The sequence below is a fragment of the Crocuta crocuta genome, unplaced genomic scaffold (genome assembly GCF_008692635.1).
Source record: "Crocuta crocuta isolate KB4526 unplaced genomic scaffold, BGI_CrCroc_1.0 scaffold97, whole genome shotgun sequence".
Lineage (NCBI taxonomy): Eukaryota > Metazoa > Chordata > Mammalia > Carnivora > Hyaenidae > Crocuta > Crocuta crocuta.
Genome location: NW_027531999.1, coordinates 6827471 through 6852269, shown reverse-complemented (window position 1 = coordinate 6852269; position 24799 = coordinate 6827471). Strand labels below are relative to the sequence as shown.

Sequence of the window (24799 nt, the reverse complement as noted above, 5' to 3'; positions counted from 1 at the left end):
AGTTCAAACCTCTGAAGGGCAGATTTCACTGGTACTAAGGCTATCTGTGCACAAGGCTCTATTTGGAAATGTGTAAAGGTAATTTGGTTTGGATAGGACAAATTGTAGCCTGGAAATGTTTCTCTACACAAATTAGAGCCCATGGAGGTAAAATACTGCATTTATGGTCTCTAAAAACATGCTCTATATTAGAGAAGAGGTGCTCTAGATCAAGAGAGAAATCGCTAACAGCTATATATTTGATTGGCACAAAGGCAGTAATACAAAGCAGACAGGCCCTTAGGAATTATTTGCACACTGCATTTGGAAGGCTCTCTCTATTTCTTCCTAAAAGCAAATTCTCAACTGTTTTGCTTTAGGGCTGCCTCTCAGCTACTGCTCTCCCCCTCTTCATTTACATTGGATCTAGATGAAATCAAAGAAAGACAATAGATTTTATTTCAAGAGGGTTATTTGCATTTTGGGGACCTAGGGATTGGGTGACAGCCCTTGTTTTGGAGCCTTGGACGCAGGCAAGAGCCATCTGGCTCGATTTGGCTTCCCCCACTGCAGTAATGAAAGATGATAAATGCAAAAGCTCCTGAAGGCAGAATGGTCACTGAATATTGCGGGGCGGGAGGCAAGCCCTACAATTCCAAGTCTTCCAAAAGATTTGGACATCGTAAAATAAAGCTAAGATTAATGTAAAAACATTCTACTGCTGGCAGTTGGTAGTTAGGATTTACTGGGCCTTACTAGGCGCCGCACATCATTGCTGCGTGCTTACATGTATGGTCTCCTCTGATCCTTGAAACAGCCATGTGAAGTAGGCATTAAATGGACATTTATAGATGAAGAAACGGATGCTCAGAGAATTTAATTTTCCCATTTCCCAGCTTATCAGTTGTGAAGCTAGCCTAGAGTTCTTAGTCATTTTAATCTCTTGCTCCCTGAGGCTGGACTGGAAACAGCTGATTCAAGACTCCTGAATGCCCCATTCTTCACTAAACAATTGCAACCCGTCCTCACTGACCAAATACTATGGCCTCACTCCCCTGCTTTAAGTCTTTAAAAAAATTTTTTTTAATGTTTTATTTATTTCTAGGAGAGAGAGAGAGAGAGGCAGCGTGAGCAGGGGAGGGTCAGAGAGAGAGGGAGTCACAGACTGAAACAGGCTCCAGGCTCTGAGCGGGCAGTCAGCACAGAGCCCGATGTGGGGCTCGAACCCATGAACCACGAGATCATGACCTAAGCAAAAGTCTGACACTTAACCGACTAAGCCACCCAGGTGCCCCTCCCCTGCTTTAAGTCTTTTAATGGCCTCCATGGCTTCTAGAGTTAAGTTTGAATTTCTTAACATGGGTTCGGATCGTAATGGTCTGGCTTCAGTATATCTTTCTACTCATCTACTACTGAGTCTGTATACATAATTTGTGCTTCAGCTACATCTGCTAGTAGGATTCTGACCCCCTCCTTTGGCTCATTGTCTTCTGGTTAATTCTAATAACACTTCCCAAACACTTTCAGGACCAAAGCTGTTAGAAACATTTCCTCGAGCTCCTCAGGCTCAAATGGGTGCCTCCATATTCTCTTAACATTTTGTGCTTTCACGTAGAACATTCATCATATTGTTAATTATTTATTTTCTTCTGTATCTCCTATAAGGTGGTGACTGATTTGGGGGCAGGGACTGTGTCTTTTTTAATCTAAGAACTGGCTGACCCTAACACCTCATAGACACCAAATAAATGCTGATGGCATGACTGAGTGAAACACAAAGACTTTAACAATTTTGAAAATAGTTCTATCATCTCCTTGGGTACGGTACAAGGTAGGGCAATGAAATTAGTGTAACTGGAAGATGTGCTCACATCTTTAATAGCTCAATAGCTATTAAACCCAATTGCAGTATTGCTAGTGTAGGAAAAGAAGTTCTATCACATATGGTTATAAACTTTCTGTAACTGATGAGAGCAGCAAGGATTGAGAGGGGCAGATAGTTAAGGAAAGAAGTGGAAGGCTCCCAGAGTACAGAAAGTCTAATATTAATATGAACATTTTAGGGAGTGAAGACTATATACTGAATATTACCATTTTAAAATATTGAGAAGACCAAGGATGGTAACGATTCAAATCACCAGTTTAATTTCAGATAAAGCGCAGTATCAAACTTCCAAAATCAGTGACTTGTAATGATTAATTCCGACTTTCCATTCATTTAAATCTTGCAGAATGATAAGAACAAAGGTGGAGAAAGGCATTTTAGGATGTGATAGTAATAAAGATAGTCCCCATGTATTGAATACCAACTGTGCCAGGAAATATTTCTATTACTAAGTTACAACTGTTCCCTAAGGTGGGTATTACTGTGTCTACATTACTAGAAATACAGCTGAATCTCTGGTTAAGTAGCTGGTACAAACTCACATAGCTCAAATGTGGCAGAGCTGGACTTTAAACTCAGGCCTGATCTTAAAGCATGTGCTCTTTATGACCACATAGTCTGCCTTGAACTAACTCATTTTGAATAATTTCCTCCCCCACTCCTTGCTCTGTTCTGAATAAAAGAGTAGTCAGTTACTCAAATTACACAGTACTTACATCCTCATGTTGGAAGAGGATATAGGAACACTTAAATTCTTCCAAATCAATGAACAGATGGTAATTTTTCAAATAGTGGTCTGGTATAAAAACATGTCTGAATGAGTATATACTTTCATATACCAATTTGAGAAAATCTGGTTTGGGTAGACACGTCTCTCACACCTATATTTACAGTCTTATTTTCTGTAGGTAGGTGCATGGTTTTCAATAGAAGGATTTAGAACTTTAGAAAGATTTAGAACTTTAAAAATAGGACCCCCTTGGGGCACCTGGGTGACTCAATCAGTTAAGCATCTGACTTCAGCTCAGGTCATGATCTCGCAGTTCACAAGTTGGAGCCCCATGTTGGGCTCTGTGCTGACAGCTCACAGCCTGGAGCCTGCTTCAGATTCTGTATTTCCCTTTCTCTCTGCCCCTTCCCTGCTTGTGCTCTGTCTCTCTCTCTCAAAAATAAATAAAAAATAAATAAAAATAGGACCTCCTAAAAATGAAAAAAACAAAACCCCACCTTAGTAAGCATGATAATTACCATAATACTAGGCATCGGGATTGTAGAGAGAAAGGTGAAAAGGAGGAAAGAGGAACTGAAGGAAAGAAGCAATTGAAAGTTAGATCTGGCTCTCCAAGTGCTAAGTTACTGTTTCTGGAACTCCTCCTGCCTGACATGTCTGCACAGCCCGGCTTTGGAACTGGGAACACGGCCAACTGTGAGCATTATACATATTCATCTCTGGCTTGGGTTTTTTACTCTGCAAGGAAGGTGGCTAAGATGTGCTTAGCTTGGCAAATCATGCAAAATGGGTTTCTCCTCAGAGCGTTGCCTCTTCACTAGCACACAGCCCAGACTGATGCTGGAGGCTTTATCCTTTTTTGCAATAAATCCCCCAAAGAAAGTGCAATTGAAGCATGCTTGTAAAGAGAAGAATGCAAATGTGGGTACAGAAAATCAGTTGCTTGAGAAATAATGAGTGGAAATTTTTAAATGTTGCTTATAAAACATATTTGAATACAACCATCCTTAACAACTCTGACGATCGATGCAACTACCAATTTGTTTTGGCTTTGTGTTTTTTTTTAATTTTTTTAATGTTTTTTAATTTATTTCTGAGAGAGAGAGACAGCATGAACAGGTGAGGGTCAGAGAAAGAGAGACACAGAATCTGAAGCAGGCTCCAGGCTCTGAGCTGTCAGCACAGAGCCTGTTGCGGGGCTTGAATCCACGAACTGTGAGATCATGACCTGAGCCAAAGTCGGATGCTTAACCGACTGAGCCACCCAAGCGCCCCAATTTGTTTTGGCTTTGAATAGCAATCAAAAACACAGGACCACAAACTCTAGATCTAGATGGCTTAATTATAGAAGATTCTAGAGCACTGACAATAACACATCTTTGGTTGGAACAAAGCTCTCTGACCACNGTCCATCCTTCAGGGACCCCTGGACCTGCCAGACCCGGCCTCCGACACACTCTCTCTTTAACCATTACTGGATTAAAATTGTGATTCTCCATCCTCTTTGTAAAATGTACCTTTCAATGCCATTGAATGCCCCAGAATAATAGGTCTTTGTGTCTAGTGCCTCTGTGCACCAATGTTCCTGCTAACAATGGAGTTGTAAGCTTAAAAATTTAGTCAACAAATTTGTTGTTGTTGTTAGTTTATTTTGTTTATTCCCAAGCTTGTTTATGTTAGTTTTACTAGTGTTTGTAACTATGTAATTTGATGAGTCTTACATAACCTATGAAACATGAGTATAGTGGTTCTATGAAAACAAAATCAAATTCTTTGGAAAGAATCAATAAGGGGGGTCATTAGGCAAAAATCCACTGTTGATTCTATAGAAGAAAAACTTGAAAATACTGGGCAAATACATATCTAAATGAAGTAAACATTCAGATTACTTTATATTCTTTAAATTTTCGCTATATTAAAACAAAAACAAAACTGGAAATCATAAACTGTATATTATATGTACTAGGAAAACAAACAAGTAAAAAGACTTGTAACTATGATCAGCAGAATGATATTCATAGCAAAGAAGTTGGCTTCACCCCTAAGGCTGGTAAAATTTTAAGTTTAATGTTTATGCTATCCATAGCGATCATTTTCTGTAATTTCCCACATTAGCGGCATCTTTCAATTATGTACTTTTTTTAATCAGCTTTAGGTTCTTATCATAATCAGATAAAAGACCTACTGCTGCTCAGATTGTGTTTGTTGGACCACAGTAGTATTACCAGGAAGGTTGTTAGAAATGCAGATTCTCAGGCCTCATCTGGGGGTAATGCCCAGGAACCGTGTTTTAACAAGTTCTTCTGGTGAATCTGAGGCCAATAAAGTTTGAGAAGCACTGCTCACTGTGTTCATGGAAACATTACCCAATGGATACAGCCCTTTTAGAAAACACCAGCCTACTTTCAATCCATGAGCATGGAACATTTTTCCAATTCTTTATGTCTTCAATTTCTTTCATAAGATTTCTATAGTGAAAGACAGATAGCATATGATTTCACTCATATGTGGAATTTGAGAAACTTAACACATGATCATAGGGAAAGGGAAGGAAAAATAAGATAAAAACAGAGAGGAAGGGAAACCATATGATACTTTTTTTTTTTTTAAGTCTCTACCTCATGGAATTTTTTTTTAACATTTTCTTTTTCTTTTTGAGAGACAGAGACAGGGCATGAGAGTGGAGGGGCAGAGAGAAACAGAGACACAGAATCCAAAGCAGGCTGCACGCTCTGAGCTGTCAGCACAGAGCCCAACATGGGGCTGAAACCCACGAACTGTGAGACCATGACCTGAATTGAAGTTGGATGTTTAACTGACTGAGTCACCTAGACACTCCCATAAGAGACTCTTAAATACAAAGAACAAACTGAGGGTTGTTGGGGGTGGGGATGGGGTAAGTTGGCGATGGGCAGTAAGGAGGGTGCTTGTTGCGATGACCACTGGGTATGACATGAAAGAGATGAATCACTGGGTTCTACTCTTGAAGCCAAGACTACACTATATGTTAACTAACTTGAGAATAAAAAAAGAGAACGGCATGATACAAAACTCATCGGGAATCATGAGAAGTTCCTTTCTATTCTTACTCAGCAGCTCTACTTCTAAAAAGATTTCCTAAGAAAATAATTCAAAAGAAGAAGAAGAGTTGGGTAAAGGTATCCATACATAAAGAGGTCTGTGACTGTACTATCTACAAGAGTAAAACAACTGGAAGCCATTGAAGTAGGAAGAGAAAAATGATAAATACATTACAGGCAGTAAATAAACAATGTAGATATTAAGTGCTTGAAAAGTGGTGCTTATGAAGGTATAACACACACTATGGCTCTAATTATGTAATACAAATATCAACTAGAAAATGACGAGTTCCATTGCATTAGGGTAGTGTTGGGTGATGCTTTAGTTTTCATTTTTAAACATTATTTTGATACAGTTGCAATAATGTTTCATAACGAAAATATCTTAATTGTATAATTTAAAAGCACCACTATTTAAAATTCATACTCCCCTCTAACACACAATTTAAAGACCCTTTTAACTATGTAAAACACTGCTGCAGTGTCACTAGCCAGCTGTTGTATGTAAAGCATCAAGACGTAATATCTTTTGTGACAGATGGGCAGTTAGAGAAATCAGTCTTAACTAAGAAGGCTATCAGTACCTGAATTATCTTCATCTTTGCGGATTTTGAGCTTCACCAGGTCTTCGCACTGCTGGAGGATCTGAACTGCATCTTCCATAGAACAATTGTCCAGCCGGATGTTATCTATCGCAAGTAATTTATCTCCCAGTTCCAGGGTGCCAGTCCTGTTAGTAAATGCACAGCAACACATGATTAATGAGCACTTCCTCCAGTCATTTAAGAGGCATTAAGAATAATGTAGCATTATGGCAGTCTTTAAAGGGAAAGGCGTTCTTCAGCTATTCTTAAATTGCATTTTATTAACAAATCCCTTTTTTCCAGTCTTATTTTGGATGGCTGCCATGACACCAAATTTCGGAGGATTAAAAACATTTTTTTTTAATGAACAAATCAGGAGACTATAGATGCTGGTGAGGATGTGGAGAAACGGGAACCCTCTTACGCTGTTGGTGAGAATGTAAACTGGTGCAGCGCCTCAGGAAAACAGTGTGGAGGTTCCTCAAAAAATTACCAATAGAACTCCCCTAGGACCCAGCAATAGCACTGCTAGGAATTTACCCAAGGGATGCAGGAATGCTGATGCATAGGGGCACATGTACCCCAATGTTCACAGCAGCACTTTCAACAACAGCCAAATCATGGAAAGAGCCTAAATGTCCATCAACTGATGAAAGGATCAAGGAGTTGTGGTTTATATATATTATGGAATACTACATGGCAATGAGAAAGAATGAAATCTGGCCATGTGTAGCAATGTGGATGGAACTCGGGGGTGTTATGTTAAGTGAAATAAGTCAGGCAGAGAAAGAGAGATACCATATGTTTTCACTCATATGTGGATCAGGAGAAACTTAACAGAAGACCATTGGGGAGGGGAAGGGGAAAAAATAGTTACGGAGAGGGAGGGAGGCAAACAGTAAGAGACTCTTAAATACTGTGAAAAAACTGAGGATTGATGGGGGCGTTGGGGGAGAGGGGAAACTGGGTAATGGGCATGGAGGAGGGTACTTGTTGGGATGAGCACTGGGTGTTATATGGAAACCAACCTGACAATAAACTATATTAAAAAAAACCCAAAAAACAAAAAAATAAACTGTTTTTCTCTGAAAACAACAAAAACAACAACAGTTTTTTAATGGTTTCTTCAATTAGTCCAGGACAACTGTACAAGCTTCACTCAGGAATTGTAAGTTTTCTAGGAAGGGGGGTGATGGGGAGGGTTCACAGACTCTGGGTGTCATCATGCTTCTCCACATTGGTGCTTCTCCTTTTCATCCTGGGCGGTTCCAGGTGCTAGCAGAGGGCTGAGAGACGGCGGGCTACACTTGGTGGACGTCTGAATATTGGTGTCCCTGCCCTTTCCACCCACACCGGGAAACCCACTGTGGCTGCAATAGGGAGAAAGGGTGAATTCGATGCCACCTATCCACAAGGTGGCCACTGAGAATCTCACACTGGTGGCGGACCTCTGCAGGTGTGTTGAAAATGTTTAAGGTCCATCACAAAATAAGAAAAATAATGCGAATGGATACGTGTTTGTGCATACATGTGTACACATACAGATTTGTAAGGAAGGTGATGTTTCGGGAAGAACTATTCTTCGTGCATTGTGTCTGTGCCAGAGACTGCTAATTGCTTTCCTGCACGTAATTTCCTCTCTTCTTGTGGGTCACTCCTTGAAGATGCGTGCTCCAGACTCCCTCGGCACCACTCTCACTCCTGTCATGGCTAGAAAACAGCAATAACCGGAGCAAGCGATGGCAGGGTTGCTCTCCTAGCCCCGCCCCGCCGTCTGCCTTTCAGTTGTCACACGAGTGACACACTGCAGTCTTGTTTGACCCAGTCTGTTTGTGAGTCTCCCTGTCATGGCATCTGAGCTGATACCGATATACCTAAACCCATACAATGTCCTTCTTGCTTTTTGAGCATTAGGGTATTACTTTACTGAAATGACTGTGATCATAGATGGGATTTTTTTTAAAGTCCTTAATTGGACAATAGAAAGTTAAGTCTTCCATCAGTATTCCCAAACATTTAAAAAATATTTTTGATCTGTGAAACTGAAAGCTTGAGACTCCCTGAGTTTAATGGTTTATGGACCAAATAGGACATTGTTCGAGGCTCAGCGATCTGGCTTGGCTGGGGAGGACATTCTGGCATCTAGCAAAGCTCCCCCACAGCTATTATTTCCATGTGGGGTGTTTCATAATTGGGACCACTTCCAGGCTTTTAGCTGAAAAATGAAGGACGGAAGATGATCAGTGAAGGAGAGCCTATGACAGATTCAGGAAGGACCTAACAAATATTTTCAGGTGATTATTGTCTATAGTGGGTACAGAAATAAATAAATAAGGCAGGGGAGCTACATAGTCATTGCATGAGCAATGTTGAATATGATCAATTAACAGCGGCTGTCTGGAAAATGATCCATTAGGAAGGTCTATCTTGAGTGTGGAAAGGGTCACTTCTACTTTTTAATTAAGGAAGCCTAACACCCAGCTGACTCAGTCATCAGAGCATGCAACTCTTGATCTTGGGGTCATGAGTTTGAGCCCCACATTGGGGATAGAGTTAACCTAAAAAAAAAAAAAAAAAAAGAAAGAAAGAAAGAAAAAAAAAGAAAGAAAGAAATGCCTTGGAATGAACCAGAAAATTCACCTTCCTTACCTGTGTGCCACACTGCCTTTCTTGATATCTGATATGACAAGAGGATCTCCTGGTTTTCGGCTAGATGGTGCTGTAATAAAGAATTTAGAATAGTCACATCTTTATATCCATGATTCACCCACACCATACGTTACCAGTTTTTAGCAATGGTTAATGCAGGTACATTTTGTAAGCAAAGCAAAGATGCTTAGCAAATGGGCTAGAAAATGGGCATATTACATCCCCTTGATATAAAGATATTTGTGTGAAAGTATTTATAAACTTAAAAACAAAAGCAAAGTCATTTTAAATTTTCAATTGCAGGAAGCAATTGCAGAGCTGCCCATCAAGTTTAAATCTAGTTCAGCCTGTGATTCCCAAGAGAAAGGTGAAAGGTCAACACCCCGATTGGAGAGTATTAAACACAGCTGGGGGCTCCCCTTAAGGGTTGTCACATGTGCTCCCTTCTCCCACTTTTTATGGGACTGTGCCCTATTACGCAAGTGGATGGGGCTGGAAAGTGGATGAGATTCACTGATTTAAAGTTCTTGGGGCGCCTGGGTGGCTTAGTCGGTTAAGCGTCCGACTTTCGCTTAGGTCATGATCTCGCGGTTCGTGGGTTCGAGCCCCGCATCGGGCTCTGTGCTGACTGCCAGCTCAGAGCCTGAAGCCTGTTTCAGTCTGTGACTCCCTCTCTCTCTGACCCTTCCTGCTCACGCTGTCTCTCTCTCTCTCTCTCTCCTAGAAATAAATAAAACATTAAAAAAAAATTTTAAAGTCCTTTTTTTTTTTTTCAGAAGGAAATCTTTTGCTTTCTTCAGAGAGTAAATCTTAACATTTTGCTCATACATTCATACCTAGAATGCTGTGAAATGGTCTGAAATGTGACTATTTTATTTTATTGACAGTAGTAAATATTTGGTGTGATGTAATTATATTTTTTTACATATGCATAGTCTACATATGTGCATGTAACTTAAAATTTTTTTTAATGTTTATTTTTGAAGGAGAGAGAGAGATAGAATGTGAGTGGCAGAGGGGCAGAGAGAGAGGGAGACACAGAATCCGAAATGGGCTCCAGGCTCTGAGCTGTCAACACAGAGCCTGATGCAGGGCTCGAACTCAAGGACCATGCGATCATGACCTGAGCTGAAGTCAGATGCTTAACTAACTAAGCCACCCAGGTACCCCAGTGTGCATGTAACTTTTATTGAGTTTACAGATTATCCTGTTATCCTGCACACTGGTCAGTTTGGGCTTTATAACTTCTATGAGGGATGTTTTCATTTGATGAGAATGAAAAGCAATTGGTATTAAGTCTACCCTGGAATCAATCCTGAAAATGAACTATAGCTCATATAAGTACAAAAATATCATCTTGATCTAGAAGGTTTACATTTAACTTAGGAGTCTGATAATTACAATAACCCCATACTGACATTTATAAAAAATAAAAAATTTGCCTACGAGAGGAGATGTTTTACCAGTTTGAAGTCTGTAGTGATTTCCTTTTAAGGATCATTAAAAGGCCTCTAAAGTAAGATTTTATTATAAACAGGCTGATCACCCTATAATAATCATAGAACCATATCATATCCCATAACCCCATCTGAATCCCAGGAAAATGTTTATGTTCAGGAACAGATGGTTTAATATCTCAACACAACATTGAAAAAAAAAAGCAAACACATGATACTAATACCTTACCCGCTGTCTAAATTAGTCCATAGTAAATGTTAATGGGACTTCATTCAATCATTATTCTTAGCTTCTAGCAAAGTATGCAAAACATTCTATTCACTATAATTAATTCATAATTTAAACCTCCATTCAATGATCTGATATAATTCCTCTAGAGAAATATAAACATTTAGCATTTCTACACATGTCACATTTCACAACTGCAAACTGTTTTGAGCATAGGGCACAAAAACAAAAAACTTTGTTATTACCAGAAAATACAACTTTTCTAGCATCTGCCAATGAATTTACACTGTATTTTGCCAAGCTGTAGTAACCATCGCAGAGCATTCAATGTTTCCCTTGGTTTTTAGTAAAATCTATGTTCCACTGAAATGGTCTGAAATGAAACAATAGTGGAGGCAAGAAACTACATCAAACCCATCTTTGTCATCTTTGCAGCAGAGGAAAATAGCACTGGGGCCTCTTGGACAAACCCGCACAGCTTTGCAGAGAGGTTTTAAAGTCATTATGGTATATAGACACACATGGTGGCCATTCTCACATTTACTAGATTCTTCTCTTTTTCTTTTAACTAAGACCATAGCTGAGGCTTGAAAAGTTTATCTGGGTAGATGTCCATTGGTGTGATAAAGTTGAGCCCAGAAGTGGGTCCAGATCCATAGGAGGTCCTGTCACTGTCACTATCATGCCTACCGGGCATATTAAATGAATGTGGCTGTGGGGGCTCAGTCATTGTTTGCGTTACCCTAGTATAGCAAAACCTTGGATTGTGAGTAACTTGTTCTGCGAGTGTTCTGCAAGACGAGCAAACATTTGTAATAAATTTTAACTTGATCAACAGGCGATGTCTTGCAACTCGAGTAGTACGTGACACCAGATGTCACATGATCACAAGTAAGCCAATGGTTCTTCCCTCTCTCTCTCTCTCTCTCTCTCTCTCACTGCAAGATTGTGGGTGATCACCTCTCATGCTTGGATGCTTGGTCTTAGGCCACGATGTTCGGCAGAAATCAGTGATTTTTCAGAATGTTGGAAGGTGTCCACTGGCACTAGTGTATTTTTTGTCATTTCAAAGCACCTATGGACAGTCCTTTGCTTTTCCATACAAGAGAAAGCTTAGGAATGCTTTGCTTCATTCTAGGTCATTGGATAGGTTCCTTGTTAAGGTTACATGAAAAGAAAAAGATCTCATTGAGCCAACAGACAGCAGTGATTCTGCTAGTGACAGTGAAAGTCATCCTACACAATAACCCTCCTTTCTCTTGTCTCCCCTCACACCAGCCATGAAGGTTTTCAAAGGTAAGTACAGGTTAATTTGCTTATTTTCCTTCATATTTTGTATTTTCTTTATATTTTGTATTATATTACAGTATTGTAGTCATTTTTATATGAATATTTTTGGGTTGTGGAATGAATCATTTGAGTTTCCATTATTTCTTATGGGAAAATTTGCTTTGCCAAACAAGTGCTTTGGGTAACAAGCATGCTTCCAGAATGAATTATGCTCACAAACCAAGGTTTTACTGTACCATGTTTTGATTCTCTACTATCTATGAAGAAGTCACATACCAAGTGTGTTTTTCTTGACTTGTAATGCTTTAAAAAGGTAGATTAGTTGCCAACATTTAAAAATTAGTAGATTTCATGTATAACTTCTTTTAAAAAATTAGAAAGGCAGGGCCCCTGGCTGGCTCAGTCAGAAGAGAATGTGACTCTTGATCTCAGGGTCAAGAGTTTGAGCCGCATGTTGGATGTAAGAGATTACTTAAACAAATATTTTTTAAAAATTTAAAAAATTAGAGATGCAATATGGTATAATGATTAAGAGCCAAGACTTGGCAGCCTGCTGCTTGGGTTCAAATCCAGACTCTACCACTTAATTAGCCATGTGCACTTGAGCACATAGTCTTTAGGCACCTTAGTATTCTCATCTCCAAATGGTGATGAGGAATCATAATAGTGCTTACCTAGAGTTTTTTTCTGGTAAGGATTGAGTTTTTACATTAAAGTGACTGGACCAGTGAACGAGCAATGTGCCACCTAAGTGTTTACTGTAATGATTATCTAGCAACATTGGACCCATTCCAACTAAACCCTTTGGATGGAGCCTTCATTTTCCCATTTGCCACTGTCCTCACTTGGAAGAGTCTCATTCACCAGCTTGCCTCACCCGAGGGCTTCTGAATTTGTAACCCTTTGAATGAGAATCCGCTAGCACTCAGTGCTTCAAATTTGATTGGAGGTCTCCACAGAATCATTTGTTTAAAACATATTTATTGAACACCAACTATAAGTTAGACAGCTCTGCTCTGGCCACTGGCCATGAAACTCCAGAGAAGTTGGATAGAAAGGAGAGGCAGGGCCAGTTAAATCTATTTTAGGCATGAAGCTATTAGGCATGAAGCTCTCCTTTCTGCAAAGTGATTCCAGCTGGGAAGGCCACACAAGCACATCATATGGCAGGAAGGTTACACTAAATGGGTCAGGGGTGTGGGCCTAGCAAAGAAGGCTAACACATGGCTATTAAAGTTCTAAAAAGCCCCCAAATGCTTGAAATCTCATTATAAATGGTCAAATGTACAGAACTGAAAGCCTGACAAAAGAGAAAGAGCAACGACACAAAATCCCGTGTTCTATGAAATACATGAAATTTAAAATACTGCCTTGACCTTACTCACAGTTCATAAAATAATTTTAATTCAAACTCTTCTATCTCCATTCGTTGTTTTTGTTACCAGAGCTAGGTTTTTGAGTCACCTATAAGTTTTTCCAAAACTCATTGCTGTCCCATCTTTTACAGCTGTTTTGCAAGCCGACAAGAGGAGGTCCCTAGAAATTTTATCCTAAGTCACAAGTACCTGTGAGTGTAACATCACGATGATCAATATTTTCATTCTGCCCATACACGTACATTCTTGATCCTCATGAGGAAACTACCTACTCCCTTGCTTTTTAAATTTTGCTTTTCTATGTTTTATGTTTTATTTTATATCAAAATTATACATGCATACAATGTGAAGGGTCAGATTTCTGCAGGGGCAGCCCTTTAATTCCTACTTCCCCAGGTGCAACTTTTGGCTATTGCTCTACTGGTGAATAACATACAGCTGTTACAAGTCATCACTTTTCAGTGCTAGTTATTTACCTTATATTATGAAAGATGAGGAGTTCATTCTCTCCCTCTCTAGACCAACACCACACTGACGTATGTTTCTTGTCCTGTGGACTCCCCCCATTCTTCCAACATGGATTTGTCTTAATTTTTTATAAGATCTGTATTTGGTATCTGTCTTACACTATGTAAACGGTATTCACACACAAGTCATGTAGCATACCATGCTTTTCCATAGGACATATTTTCTCTGTAGTTGTCTGTTGTCTTTAAAAAAATTTTTTTTAGTGTTTATTTTTTGAGAGAGAGAGAGTGTGTGTGTGAGTGGGGAAGGGGCAGAGAGAGAGGGAGTCACAGAATCTGAAGCAAGCTCCAGGCTCCAAGCTGTCAGCACAGAGCCCAACATGGGGCTGGAACTCACAAGCTGTGAGATCATGACCTGAGCTGAAGTAGGATGCTTAACTGATGAGCCACGCAGGCACCCCATTGTTTGCTTAGGTTTCTTGTGTTTATCATGAATTCAACTCCTCAGATTTCCAAGATTACATAAAGTTCCTCTTAATATGTAAAACCAGGGGCGCCTGGGTGGCTCAGGTGGTTAAGTGTCTGACTTTGGCTCAGGTCATGATCTCACTGTTCATGAATTTGAGCCCTGAGTCAGGCTCTGTGCTGATAGCTCAGAGCCTGAAGCCTGCTTTGGATTCTATGTCTCCCTCTCTCTGGCCTTCCCCTACTCATGCTCTGTCTCTCTTTCTCTCTCAAAAATAAACATCAAAATATTTTACTTATTTATTAATGTTTTTTATTTATTTCTGAGAGAGAGACAGAGAGAGACAGAGACAGTGTGAGCAGGGAAGGGTCAGAGAGAGAAGGAAGACACAGAATCTGAAGCAGGCTCCAAGTTGTCAGCACAGAGCCCAATGCAGGGATCGAACCCACAAACCGTGAGATCACGACCTGAGCCAAAGTCAGATGCTTAACTGACTGAGCCACCTAGGCGCCCCAAAATGTTTTTTTAAAGTAAAAAGAAAATAAAATCAGATGAGGGATCCTAGCAAAGGTTCACAACCTGTCCGGGCTGTTTGTGTTCTAGGGTTGCTACACAGATCTTGGGAAATTCCTTCCCACAGACCCTGGGGACCCAGATAGATGTTCTCTTGACTTTTGTTACACTAATTACACATGGAGGCCATTAGACTGAGGTGGCTCTAATGCTGTGCTGGCCGACAGAAGCAAACCAAAATCTCAGCCTGTCAATGTCTCAAGGTTACAAAATCAAATGCTAAGGAAAACCAATCACAAACAGCCAACTAGGCTTTTGGCTACATCCAACCAATAAACTCCTTTCTCTGTGTCCACACGTCCTTTACATGTCCTCCCCCAGTCTCCTGTGGGTAGAGCGCTCCTAACCACTTCCAGGTTGGCACTCCCCAACTTGAATCTATTTTTGCTCAAATAAACGCTTAGAATTTTTAATATGCCTTAGTTTTTTTCTTAACACTAATAACATTGATAAACTAATAGAAGTTTACTTCTCTTTCATTCTGTAATGGCTATTGTTTGGATTTTGTGTCATTTGGACTCAGCTTGAATAATTTTTCTCTATCCTCAATTCCTCATTTATTTGTTGTTTTGTTCTAATTTCTGGAATTTTCCCTCAGCTTCACTTTCCAATATTTTAATTTCTGCCATATTATGCTCCAAGAGCTCTTTGTCCCCCTCAGTATGTTATAATAGTAGTTGTTTCCTGCCTCCCATCTATACAGCATCTTAGCTTCTCACTAATGTTAATGAAAGCTTTTTCCTTTTTAAAGTTTTCTCCTTTCTGAATGTGCTGCTTCTGTTTTTCTTCTTTGTTTCTGGTGATAGTCTTGCCTATTAGATTCTTTCCTCAGGGGTCTGCTTTTCTTAGCTGTGTGTTCTCATTAAGGAGTGCACCCCTAAAACGCTTTTGGAAAGCTAGGTGCACATGTGGAGTTTGTGGCCGATGGTCTTCCCTGGATAGTTCAGGCCAGGCTGTTTCTTTGGGTCAGATGGCTCTGCTTCCTTCTCCTGCTTTGAGGGTATAAAACTGGCCTCTTTGAGCTTACAGAGGGGAAGAAGGCTAGCGGTGTTCACATTCAGTATATACACTTTCCCCTCATCCTGTTTTAGGGCCGTGCTGCTGCACTCAGCTGTGCTCTCCTGGCCCAGAGTCCCTCCCTCTCAGGCTTTCCAGAAAATGAACCAGGTTCTGGCTACACGGTCTGGGGGAAGGCCTCTAAGGCACTACTTCATAGACTTTTGGCCATTCCTCCTATCTCCCCTTTACCATCACTCTCACTTCTCGAAGTTCCTGATTCCACTAATTCCTGGTTTTGTTGAGAGTTTAGAATGCAAGCTGGGTTCCCTGTTAGCTTTCCCGCCTGCTTCTATAAATTCATCTTGCTCCACCTTCTCTGCCACTTCCAAATTTGGTTGGTCTTGGGGCACCTGGGTGGCTCAGTCAGTTGGGTATCTGACTTTGGCTCAGGTCATGATGTCATAGCTTGTGAGTTCAAGCCCCGCATTGGGCTCTGTGTTGACAGCTCAGAGCCTGTAGCCTCCTTCGGATTCTGTGTCTCCGACCCTCGCTGCGTCTCCCTCTCTCTCTCTCTCTCTCAAAAATAAACATTAAAAAGTATATTTTAAAAACCCGAAAAAACAAATTTGGTTGCTGTTAACTATTTTCCTTTCCTTCTCCATTTGGGTTTGTGCCTTTTGAAAAATCTTATACCGTCATTTAAAAACAATATGGGGTGGGAATAGAGCTAAATGCCAGTGTTGAAGCTATCATCTTTTGACCTCTGAAGACTTAAACCCACTAGTCATCCTTCACTATCAGAACTGATTCTTAAAGTGAACATGTATTCTTTGCTTCTCAATAGTTGTCAGAAGAGGTAGAAAATGACGCTATCTTTTGTTTAAAAAAATTTGTCCATATTAGAAGGCAGGTAAAATCTTCTGAATTTTGGAACTAATTAAATATAAATCAACAAAGTATTCCAAGAACATTCTATAATAACCAGCTATTCATATCTTACTCTGCTAGTCAAGGTACTTTGCTCAAAGGGACTGATAAAGTATCCAAACTACACTGGACACGGACACACACACACACACACACACACACACACTCATTCAGTTTTACTTTACTTGCAACCGTATATATGATCTGGCAAGTAAAACAAGTTATTTGATTTGAAATGGAGCAGTGAGTAGAATTTTTATTGCAAAGTTGGCAAAAAACTTGAGCCATTCTCTTCTAAATATGCTTAAGACTTAAGGGGAAAATGACAGATTTGTTGTGCTTGTCATAAAGGCTGCTTTATGATTTTATATATAAAGAAAGCAAGCCTTTGTTCCTGAAGACAATTCAGTCTCAACTAAGAAAGAAAGCCAACAAATTAACTCCACTCACAAAATGCTGTCTTTTGGTTTTCTATCTAGGAGGCGGGAAGGGTCATCAATCAGGTGGAGACAGTGATGAGTGGTGGGGTGACAGCAAAACCCATGGTAAGTCAGACAGGATGGGTTTGAATCCCGGGTGGCCCTTGTGAGTTCTGGGTCTTGGGCCCGTTACCCAGCTGAGCCTTTCTTTTCTAGAACATGGGTGTTGATGCCACAGGACCACTCTGAGGATTAAGAAACAAACACACATAAACTTCTTATTGGCATGCCTGGTACAAAGTAGATACACACTGTGGTTAAACAGTAAAAGAAAACACCAATATCAAATGACTACTGACAACTGTGCATGACAGGCAACTGGGTTCTCTGACTTGGAAGGCAGGTGGGCCGCGTTGGAGGGTGTGCGCTCTGGCGTCTGATTGGCTGAGCTGTCAGAGTTTCAGGATGCCGTCTCCAGTCCTACACTGCGCATCCTTCTGCGAGGCCGTTCCACTTTATTTGCTATAATAAATTGTTCCACGTTACCGCAATAACATCAATAAAAGTAATGCCTGATGCTAATGTGCTCTGAATGTCTCATCAGGAACTTAAGAAAATTAGTCTAAAACTGCTCACCACATCCAAAATCAGAGAGACTCATTTCTCAGTCAATTAGGTATGAAGAGTGAGGCTTAAGCCAAGTGTAAAAGACTCTGGTGGAATGCTTTCCGAGATGAGGACCTGCTTCTTACTACTCGGGCTTTCACAAGGTGAAGAAGATGGAAGAGGACTTTGTACGATAGCGAGAAATGTCAATGAACCCTTGCATTGCCTCGGTTTCACTAACAGTACCTGCGTGTGTTTGAGAAGAGGGTCCCTCGGTTTCCTACCTAAATGCCGTTAATTGCAGCTGCCACAAAATTGTGTGCGGTAGAGCTTGGGTTAAAATATTGCATGAAGCTCTCTATATACGATAAGTATCAGTCATCATGGTAACTAACATTTGTTAGGGTTCATAATTGGTTCTAGGCACTTTACATATACTAACTCATTTAATCTTGTCAACCATGCTATAAAGAAAGGAGTAAGTGCACTGTTTTATGGACAAGAAAATGGTACAGAGAGGTGAAGAGAGTGGAGGAATGGGGTGGTCTAGGCTCTGAGGCTCTGCTCTAAATCATTTTTCAAGTTAGTGTTACCTTTGGTTCACACGAAGGCCTTTGCTTAAACATCTATATTCATGGTCTCCTTCACAGGCTCATTTTTTTTGGAGTGAACAGTGGTTAGTAGCAGATAGTTAGTAGAAGATTGTTTCTGATAGACTCCTTATTCATTCACTCAACAAGGAGAGGGATTAAATAAGCACCTTGTAGGGGCATCTGGCTGGCACAGCTGGTTAAGCCTCCAACTCTTGATTTTGGCTCAGGTCATGATCCCACAGTTGGTGGGATTGAGCCCCGTGTTGGGCTCTGCACTTGGAAAGCAGAGTCTACTTGGGATTCTTTCTCTTCCTCAATCTCTGTTCCCCACTCACACTCTCTGTCTCTCTCTCTCAAAAAAAAAATTTAAAAATATGCACCTTGTATATGTCAGGAACTGTGTGAGGCCTCAGGAATTTACCATTTCATAACAATAAACATGATTCTGGCCTTTTAAAAAATGTTTATTTATTTTTGAGAGAGAGAAAGGGAGAGCACAAGTAGGAGGAGGAGCAGAGAGAGGGAGACATAGAATCTAAAGCAGGCTCCAAGCCGTCAGGAAAGAGACCAATGTGGGGCTCAAACTCATGAACCGTGAGACCATGGCCTGAGGCAGTCAGATGCTTAACCAACTGAACCACTCAGGTGTCCCTGGCCTTTTTTTCCCCCTTTAAAGTACATTCTGTTTTCTCAATTGGGAAAATATGAGTATTTTTCATGAGGACACACAGACTCAGCATGATGATGATAAGTTGTATAAATGGAGCTATAGCTGTAGGTGGGCTGACAAGCATGTTTGACAAGCTTATGTATCATCTCTCCATCTCTATCCAGGAACCGCATAATAGTGCTAGCTTCCATGAATAGATTTAGCCTACAGCTGGCTAAAAGTCATTAGCCATTCTTGGGGGGAGGGGTTTGAGTAATTTCCATTGTTGGCATTAAATGTAATTAATACCTAATACATATATAACAGCATCATAAAGCATAATTTTAAATGATTCATCATACGAACAAAATACGTTGTAGTTGTGTATACCTGAAGATACTTCAAAGTGTATTCAAAGATTAAGCATATAAATATTGACTTTAAAAAAGGAATCTATTGTAGGATTAGTTTCTACAGGGATACTCTCCTTTATAGTTAAATTATGTTTTTGTGTCTATCAATTTTTTTCTTTAAATTTTTAAAAACTGAAGTATAGTTGACACACAATATTACATTCATTTCAGGTGTAAAACATAGTGGTTCAACAAGTGTATCTGTTCTGCTGTGTCCACCACAAGTGTAGCCACCTGTCACCACGCGGTGCTATCACAATACCATTGACTATATTCTCTATGCTGTCCCTATTGTTCCTGTGACTTATTCATTCCATAACCGAAGCCTGTATCTCCCACTCCCCTTCACCCATTTTGTCCATCTCCCTACCCCCCTCCCCTTATGTATATCAATTTTTAAGAATAAATATATTGTAGGGGCACCTGGGTTGCTCAGTCAGTTAGGCATCTGACGCTTGGTTTTGGCCTAGGTCATGAACTTGCAGTTTGTGGGTTTGAGCCCCATGTCTAGGCTCCNCTCTCTCTCTCTCCTAGAAATAAATAAAACATTAAAAAAAAAAACTAAAAAAAAAAAATAATAATAAATCTGTATAAAAAACCGTAAAGACAATTTTCCCACTTAAAATTTGGAAGTAAAATGGCAATGTGGCACTAGAAGCTTCTGAGCAGTGGGTGTCTTCAGCATGTGCACTAGAAATACGCATCTCTAGGGGACAGGTAGTGCATTTTCCAAACGTAGCATAGGGCTTAGGCATGGTAGGTGCTCAGGGTGCATTTATTTAAAGAAGACAAAGGGGAGAAAGAATGGAGTGGATGGTGGGGCCTCTGTGAACAGCCAGCAGATTATGCAGTACTCCGAGAGAGACCACTTTCCCAGCCCTTTCTGATGGAATAAATAAATGGAATGGATTGAACAGAAGAGAGAGCAGCCTTGAGTTACATGGGGGCTGCAGCAACCACCTTGAACCCCAAATATTTTTGGAATAGTAGGTTCTGATGAACTCTCCCTTCATTTCTGTAAGCACCGCTGTTGACAGAATAACTACATCCTGTCTGTTTCATAATGAACAGGCTGAGAGGTGAAGTGACTCAGTTAAAGGCATAAATGACTTCAGCAGTACCTAGAAGTGGTCTGGAGTCTCCCAAAGTCCGTCTCACCTTTCTGTGTATCACAGAGAGGCATGCAGGCACATTGGCCCTACTCTTCTCCCAGGAGGCCATACTGGGGTTCAGGAAGTGGGTACAGGCGCCCTCTCATACATACAGCTCCTTGTCTTTAACATTGACTCTGTGTTGTAGGTCCACTATTTTTAGTGTTGCACCAGATCTGTCTGATGTATTGGTTATAAGTGAAATTTCATTTTCAGTGTTGCATTTATATAGTCAAAGTTGAAGTGGACAGCCCCCATTTCACACCGCCCAGTTGAGGACTATTTTTGCCCTAACCGCTGACATAAATGAGATCCAACAGAGTGTAATGAGGCACGGCATCAAGTGCCTTGATGTAACCTCATCACTCTTTCTTGAAAGGACCACTCCTCGGTCACAAGCATTGCCTCTTTGGTCTTTAGGTATTAATCATTTGCTTCATTTTCTTGGGGGCATTTATGGATGAACCTAGTTTATGGATATTAAAACCATAAAAACTTCAATTCCCATTCTATAAATGGGGGCTGAAATTTTCAAAGCCGTTTTACCAAAGCAGTTATTAATCTAGAGCCTGAGGAAAGGAGGGAATTAAACACATTTATATGTTCTGCTTTTCTTTTTGTTTTGGTTACCCAGACAGCTTAGACCATCAGGAATTCAAAAAGTTACCAAGAGATGATATTTTAGTGTTGCAAAATGGCTTATAGATGCATAGTGGACAGATATGAGGATAGTCTTAAAAGGAAATAAATGCAATTTTTGTTAGTTAAATAGATTATTGTGAAGACTTAATCACAATATAATAAAGTATAGAGAACCTACACACATTTATATGCTCATGTAATTATTCATGGTGGGGATGAGATACATTTATTGGACACTTATTATTTGCCAGATCTATAAATATGTTATATACCTACATACTAGGTATATAAATGTTATTTTATATAATACTTCAAATAATCTTATACTTTGTAGGTATCCTTATTTCCATTTGACAGATGAAGAAATATGATTGGAGAGCGTTTAAGTAATTTGTCCCCTTCATACAGCTAGTTAAGTGCTAATATTTGTAACATTACAAATTGTTACATACAAACTTGGCAATGACACATAAAACACTTGTCACACCTGTAAGCCATTTGACAATACAATTTTCTAATGTCTTTTTAAAATTTTGCATTTAAAAACAAGTCAGTTTTACTTACAACTGATGGTTATTCCAAGTTCCACATTATGCTTCTTAGGGAGCTTTACATGAAATGTTCCACTACTTGGGATGACAGACTCTATAATTTAAAAACAAAGAAGAGTACATTTGTAGGTGACCAGGAAGAATGGAGCGCCAATCAATAAAAATGCATCAAGAATTCTTGTATCATCTGAAATTCAAGTTGTAGGAACTGAAGTAAGTGAATGCCTCTAAAGTCCTGATAAATTGCATTCCTGGTGAAGAATAGATGTCCTGCCCGTAGGCAACTGTGTGCCTTTCACAGCACTTGCTGAGTTCAGTACTTCTTAAATGTCATTCAGGCAATATTTGCATTGAATTTACCTGGAATGCAAGTTACAAACACAGATTCCTGAATCATCCCTGATCTATCTGAAAATAAAGCCTAGAAATCTACAATTTTAAACATATTCTCCAGGTGATTTTTTAAACAGACTTTTGTTGTTGTTGTTTAATGTTTATTTATTTTCAAGAGAGAGACAGAGCATGAGCGAGGAAGGGCAGAGAGAGAAGACAGAATTTGAAGCAGGCCCCAGGCTCTGAGCTGTCAGCACAAAGCTCAACACTGGGCTCGAACTCATGAACCATGAGATCATGACCTAAGCCGAAGCTGGACACTCAACCAAATGACAGCCAGGTGCCCTACTTTCCAGGTGATTCTTAGGCATCCTAAAGTTTAATCATAGGATGATTAAAATCATAGGATGACTTCATAGGATGAAAAAATCATATATTTATATATATATTTCTCTCTTCAACCATATTTTTCCAGAGTTACCTATTCAGCAATTCTTTTTTTTCAACTGTTGTTTGAATGTAGCTAGAGGAATAGGTTTTAGGAGAAATTTCAGTTTGATGGGGTCATTGTTGACTGGGTCTGGGGTGGGGGGGCAGATAAACATAAAATAAACAGTGAAAAGTACCTCTCAAGAGGTAAAAGCAAGAGTGATACTCAAAATATTTTGCAACCAGGAGGGTACTGGCCATAACCAGTCAGAATGGATGCTGACTGCAGGGTTGGAACACAGAGGCCAAGGAGGATCCAACTGCATCAAAGGTCGTGCTTAGGTTTCTGGATCATGGGGAGCTCTGGGAGGTCCTGGGGTGGATTAGGAGAGCAGGGGCACTGGAGCAGGGTGCAGGTTGGCTCAGATCCTGTCCAACCAGTATAGAAGTAAGCTAACACTGTAGCAACAGAGAGAACCAGTGTGTGTTGGTTGAATCTCAACCCTGGATAGAACTCAGTTGATTGTACCAGAGCTTGACTAGTACTTGAGAAAAGAAGGAACTGCTACATATTGTTAAATATATTCTTCTTAAAATTCGTTTAACAGTCTGGGAGACCTTCAGTTAGAGATAAGGCTGAAAAGAGAATATGAGGTGTCTGGGTGGCTCAGTCCGTTAAATTTCCAACTCCAGCTCAGGTCATGATCTCGAGGTTTGTGAATTCGAGCACCACATCAGGCTCTGTGCTGACAGCTTGGATCCTGGGACCTGCTTCAGATTCTGTCTCCCTCTCTCTCTGGCACACCCCCCCCCCCCCGTTCACGCTCTCTCTCTCTCTCTCTCTCAAAAATAGAAAGAAAGAAAGAAAGAAAGAAAGAAAGAAAGAAAGAAAGAAAGAAAGGAAGGAAGGAAGGAAGGAAGGAAGGAAGGAAGAAAGAAATCCTCTGAAGGGATATTTATTCACACTAAGCTGCTAATGACTATAATCCTTGCTTGAAGGTTTTGGAAAGGGGTGAAAGGGGCACATGAAGGGAATCAATAGCATAAGTTGGGACTTGTGGGATGGCAGAACTAAACCATTTTTACTGTTTGATTTTGCTCAGTGCTCAACCCGCACACAAAGACTCAACCAGAGCTATGAGGCCCTTGGTTCAATTTGTTAGTCACATATTGAACACATTTTCGGTCTCTGCAAAGCATAAGTGGAAGTAGGGATGGTTACATGAAAACAGCTGGAGACTCCCTTCCCCCACCTTAACTTGCTTTTCCAGGCTTTTGTACTTTTCTACAAGGAATTTAGGCAGTGAGCCTTCTACAAGACCAGAATCTGATCTTCCAGCTCAGAAGATTTGCCATAGACGGTTCAACTGGAAAACAATAAAAATTGGATTTCTCTGGGCCCTTCAGGGGCCACCTGTGAAAAAGGATCCCCAAGCTGCCTCTCACAGTCCTGGCTGTTGTGCCAAGTGAAGGCAAGTCTACCCTTTGGAGCCCTTTTCTTTTGGTGCTTTGCACGATTCCCAGGGAAGCCAGGGAGGTTGCTGCTTCTCATGGTCCCTCCTGCTTGTCTTTGTTGTTTTTTTTAAGTTTTTACTTAAATGCTGGTGAGTTAAAATACACTGCAATATTAGTTTCAGGTCTACAATTTAGTGATTCAACACCTCCATACAACACCCAATGCTCATCACAAGTGCCCTCCTCAATACCCATCCCCTATTTCCTCCATCCCTCACCCTCTCCCCTCTGGTAACCATCAGTTTCTTCTCTACAGTTAAGAGCCTGTTTCTTGGTTTGCTTCTCTCTCTGTCTCTCTCTCTCTGTTTTTTTCCCTTTTTTCTTTTGTTTTGTTTCTTAAATTCCACATATGAATGAGATCATATGGTACCTTGTCTTTCTCTGACTTATTTTGCTTAGTGCCCTCCTACCCTTCTTAACTATTTGATGAGTGTCATAGACATGTCTTTGGCTGTGCTGCTGTCCTCAAGTAACACACTGATGTACCAGAAAGGATCCATATATATTTTATCTGTTTATTCATAAAGAATTGGCACCCTTGGGGTGCCTGGGTGGCTCAGTTGGTTGGGCATCTGACTCTTGATTTTGGCTCAGGTCATGATCTCACAGTTTGAGGGTTTGAGAGCCCCTCACTGGGCTCTGTGCTGATAGTACAGAGCCTGTTTGGGATTCTCTCTCTCTCTCTTTCTCTCTCTCTGTCCCTTTCCTATGTGTGCTCTGTCTTTCTCTCAAATATATTTAAAAAAAAAGAATTTGTACCCTTCCCACTTACCAATAGGTCTTGAGATAGATAAAATTATTTTCCCT

The 24799-nt window shown here is 40.3% G+C and overlaps 1 protein-coding gene across 1 annotated transcript in view; it reads right to left on the bottom strand.

The window, feature by feature from the left end:
* Positions 1–24799, bottom strand: part of GRIP1 (glutamate receptor interacting protein 1) — a 225720-nt gene that overhangs the window by 53879 nt on the left and 147042 nt on the right. The window contains exons 13-15 of the mRNA XM_077775268.1: positions 21729–21809; positions 8908–8977; positions 6259–6404 (exon numbers count right to left, since the gene is read on the bottom strand). Coding sequence (XP_077631394.1) covers positions 6259–6404; positions 8908–8977; positions 21729–21809 — 297 coding nt within the window. The remainder of the gene's footprint in view (positions 1–6258; positions 6405–8907; positions 8978–21728; positions 21810–24799) is intronic.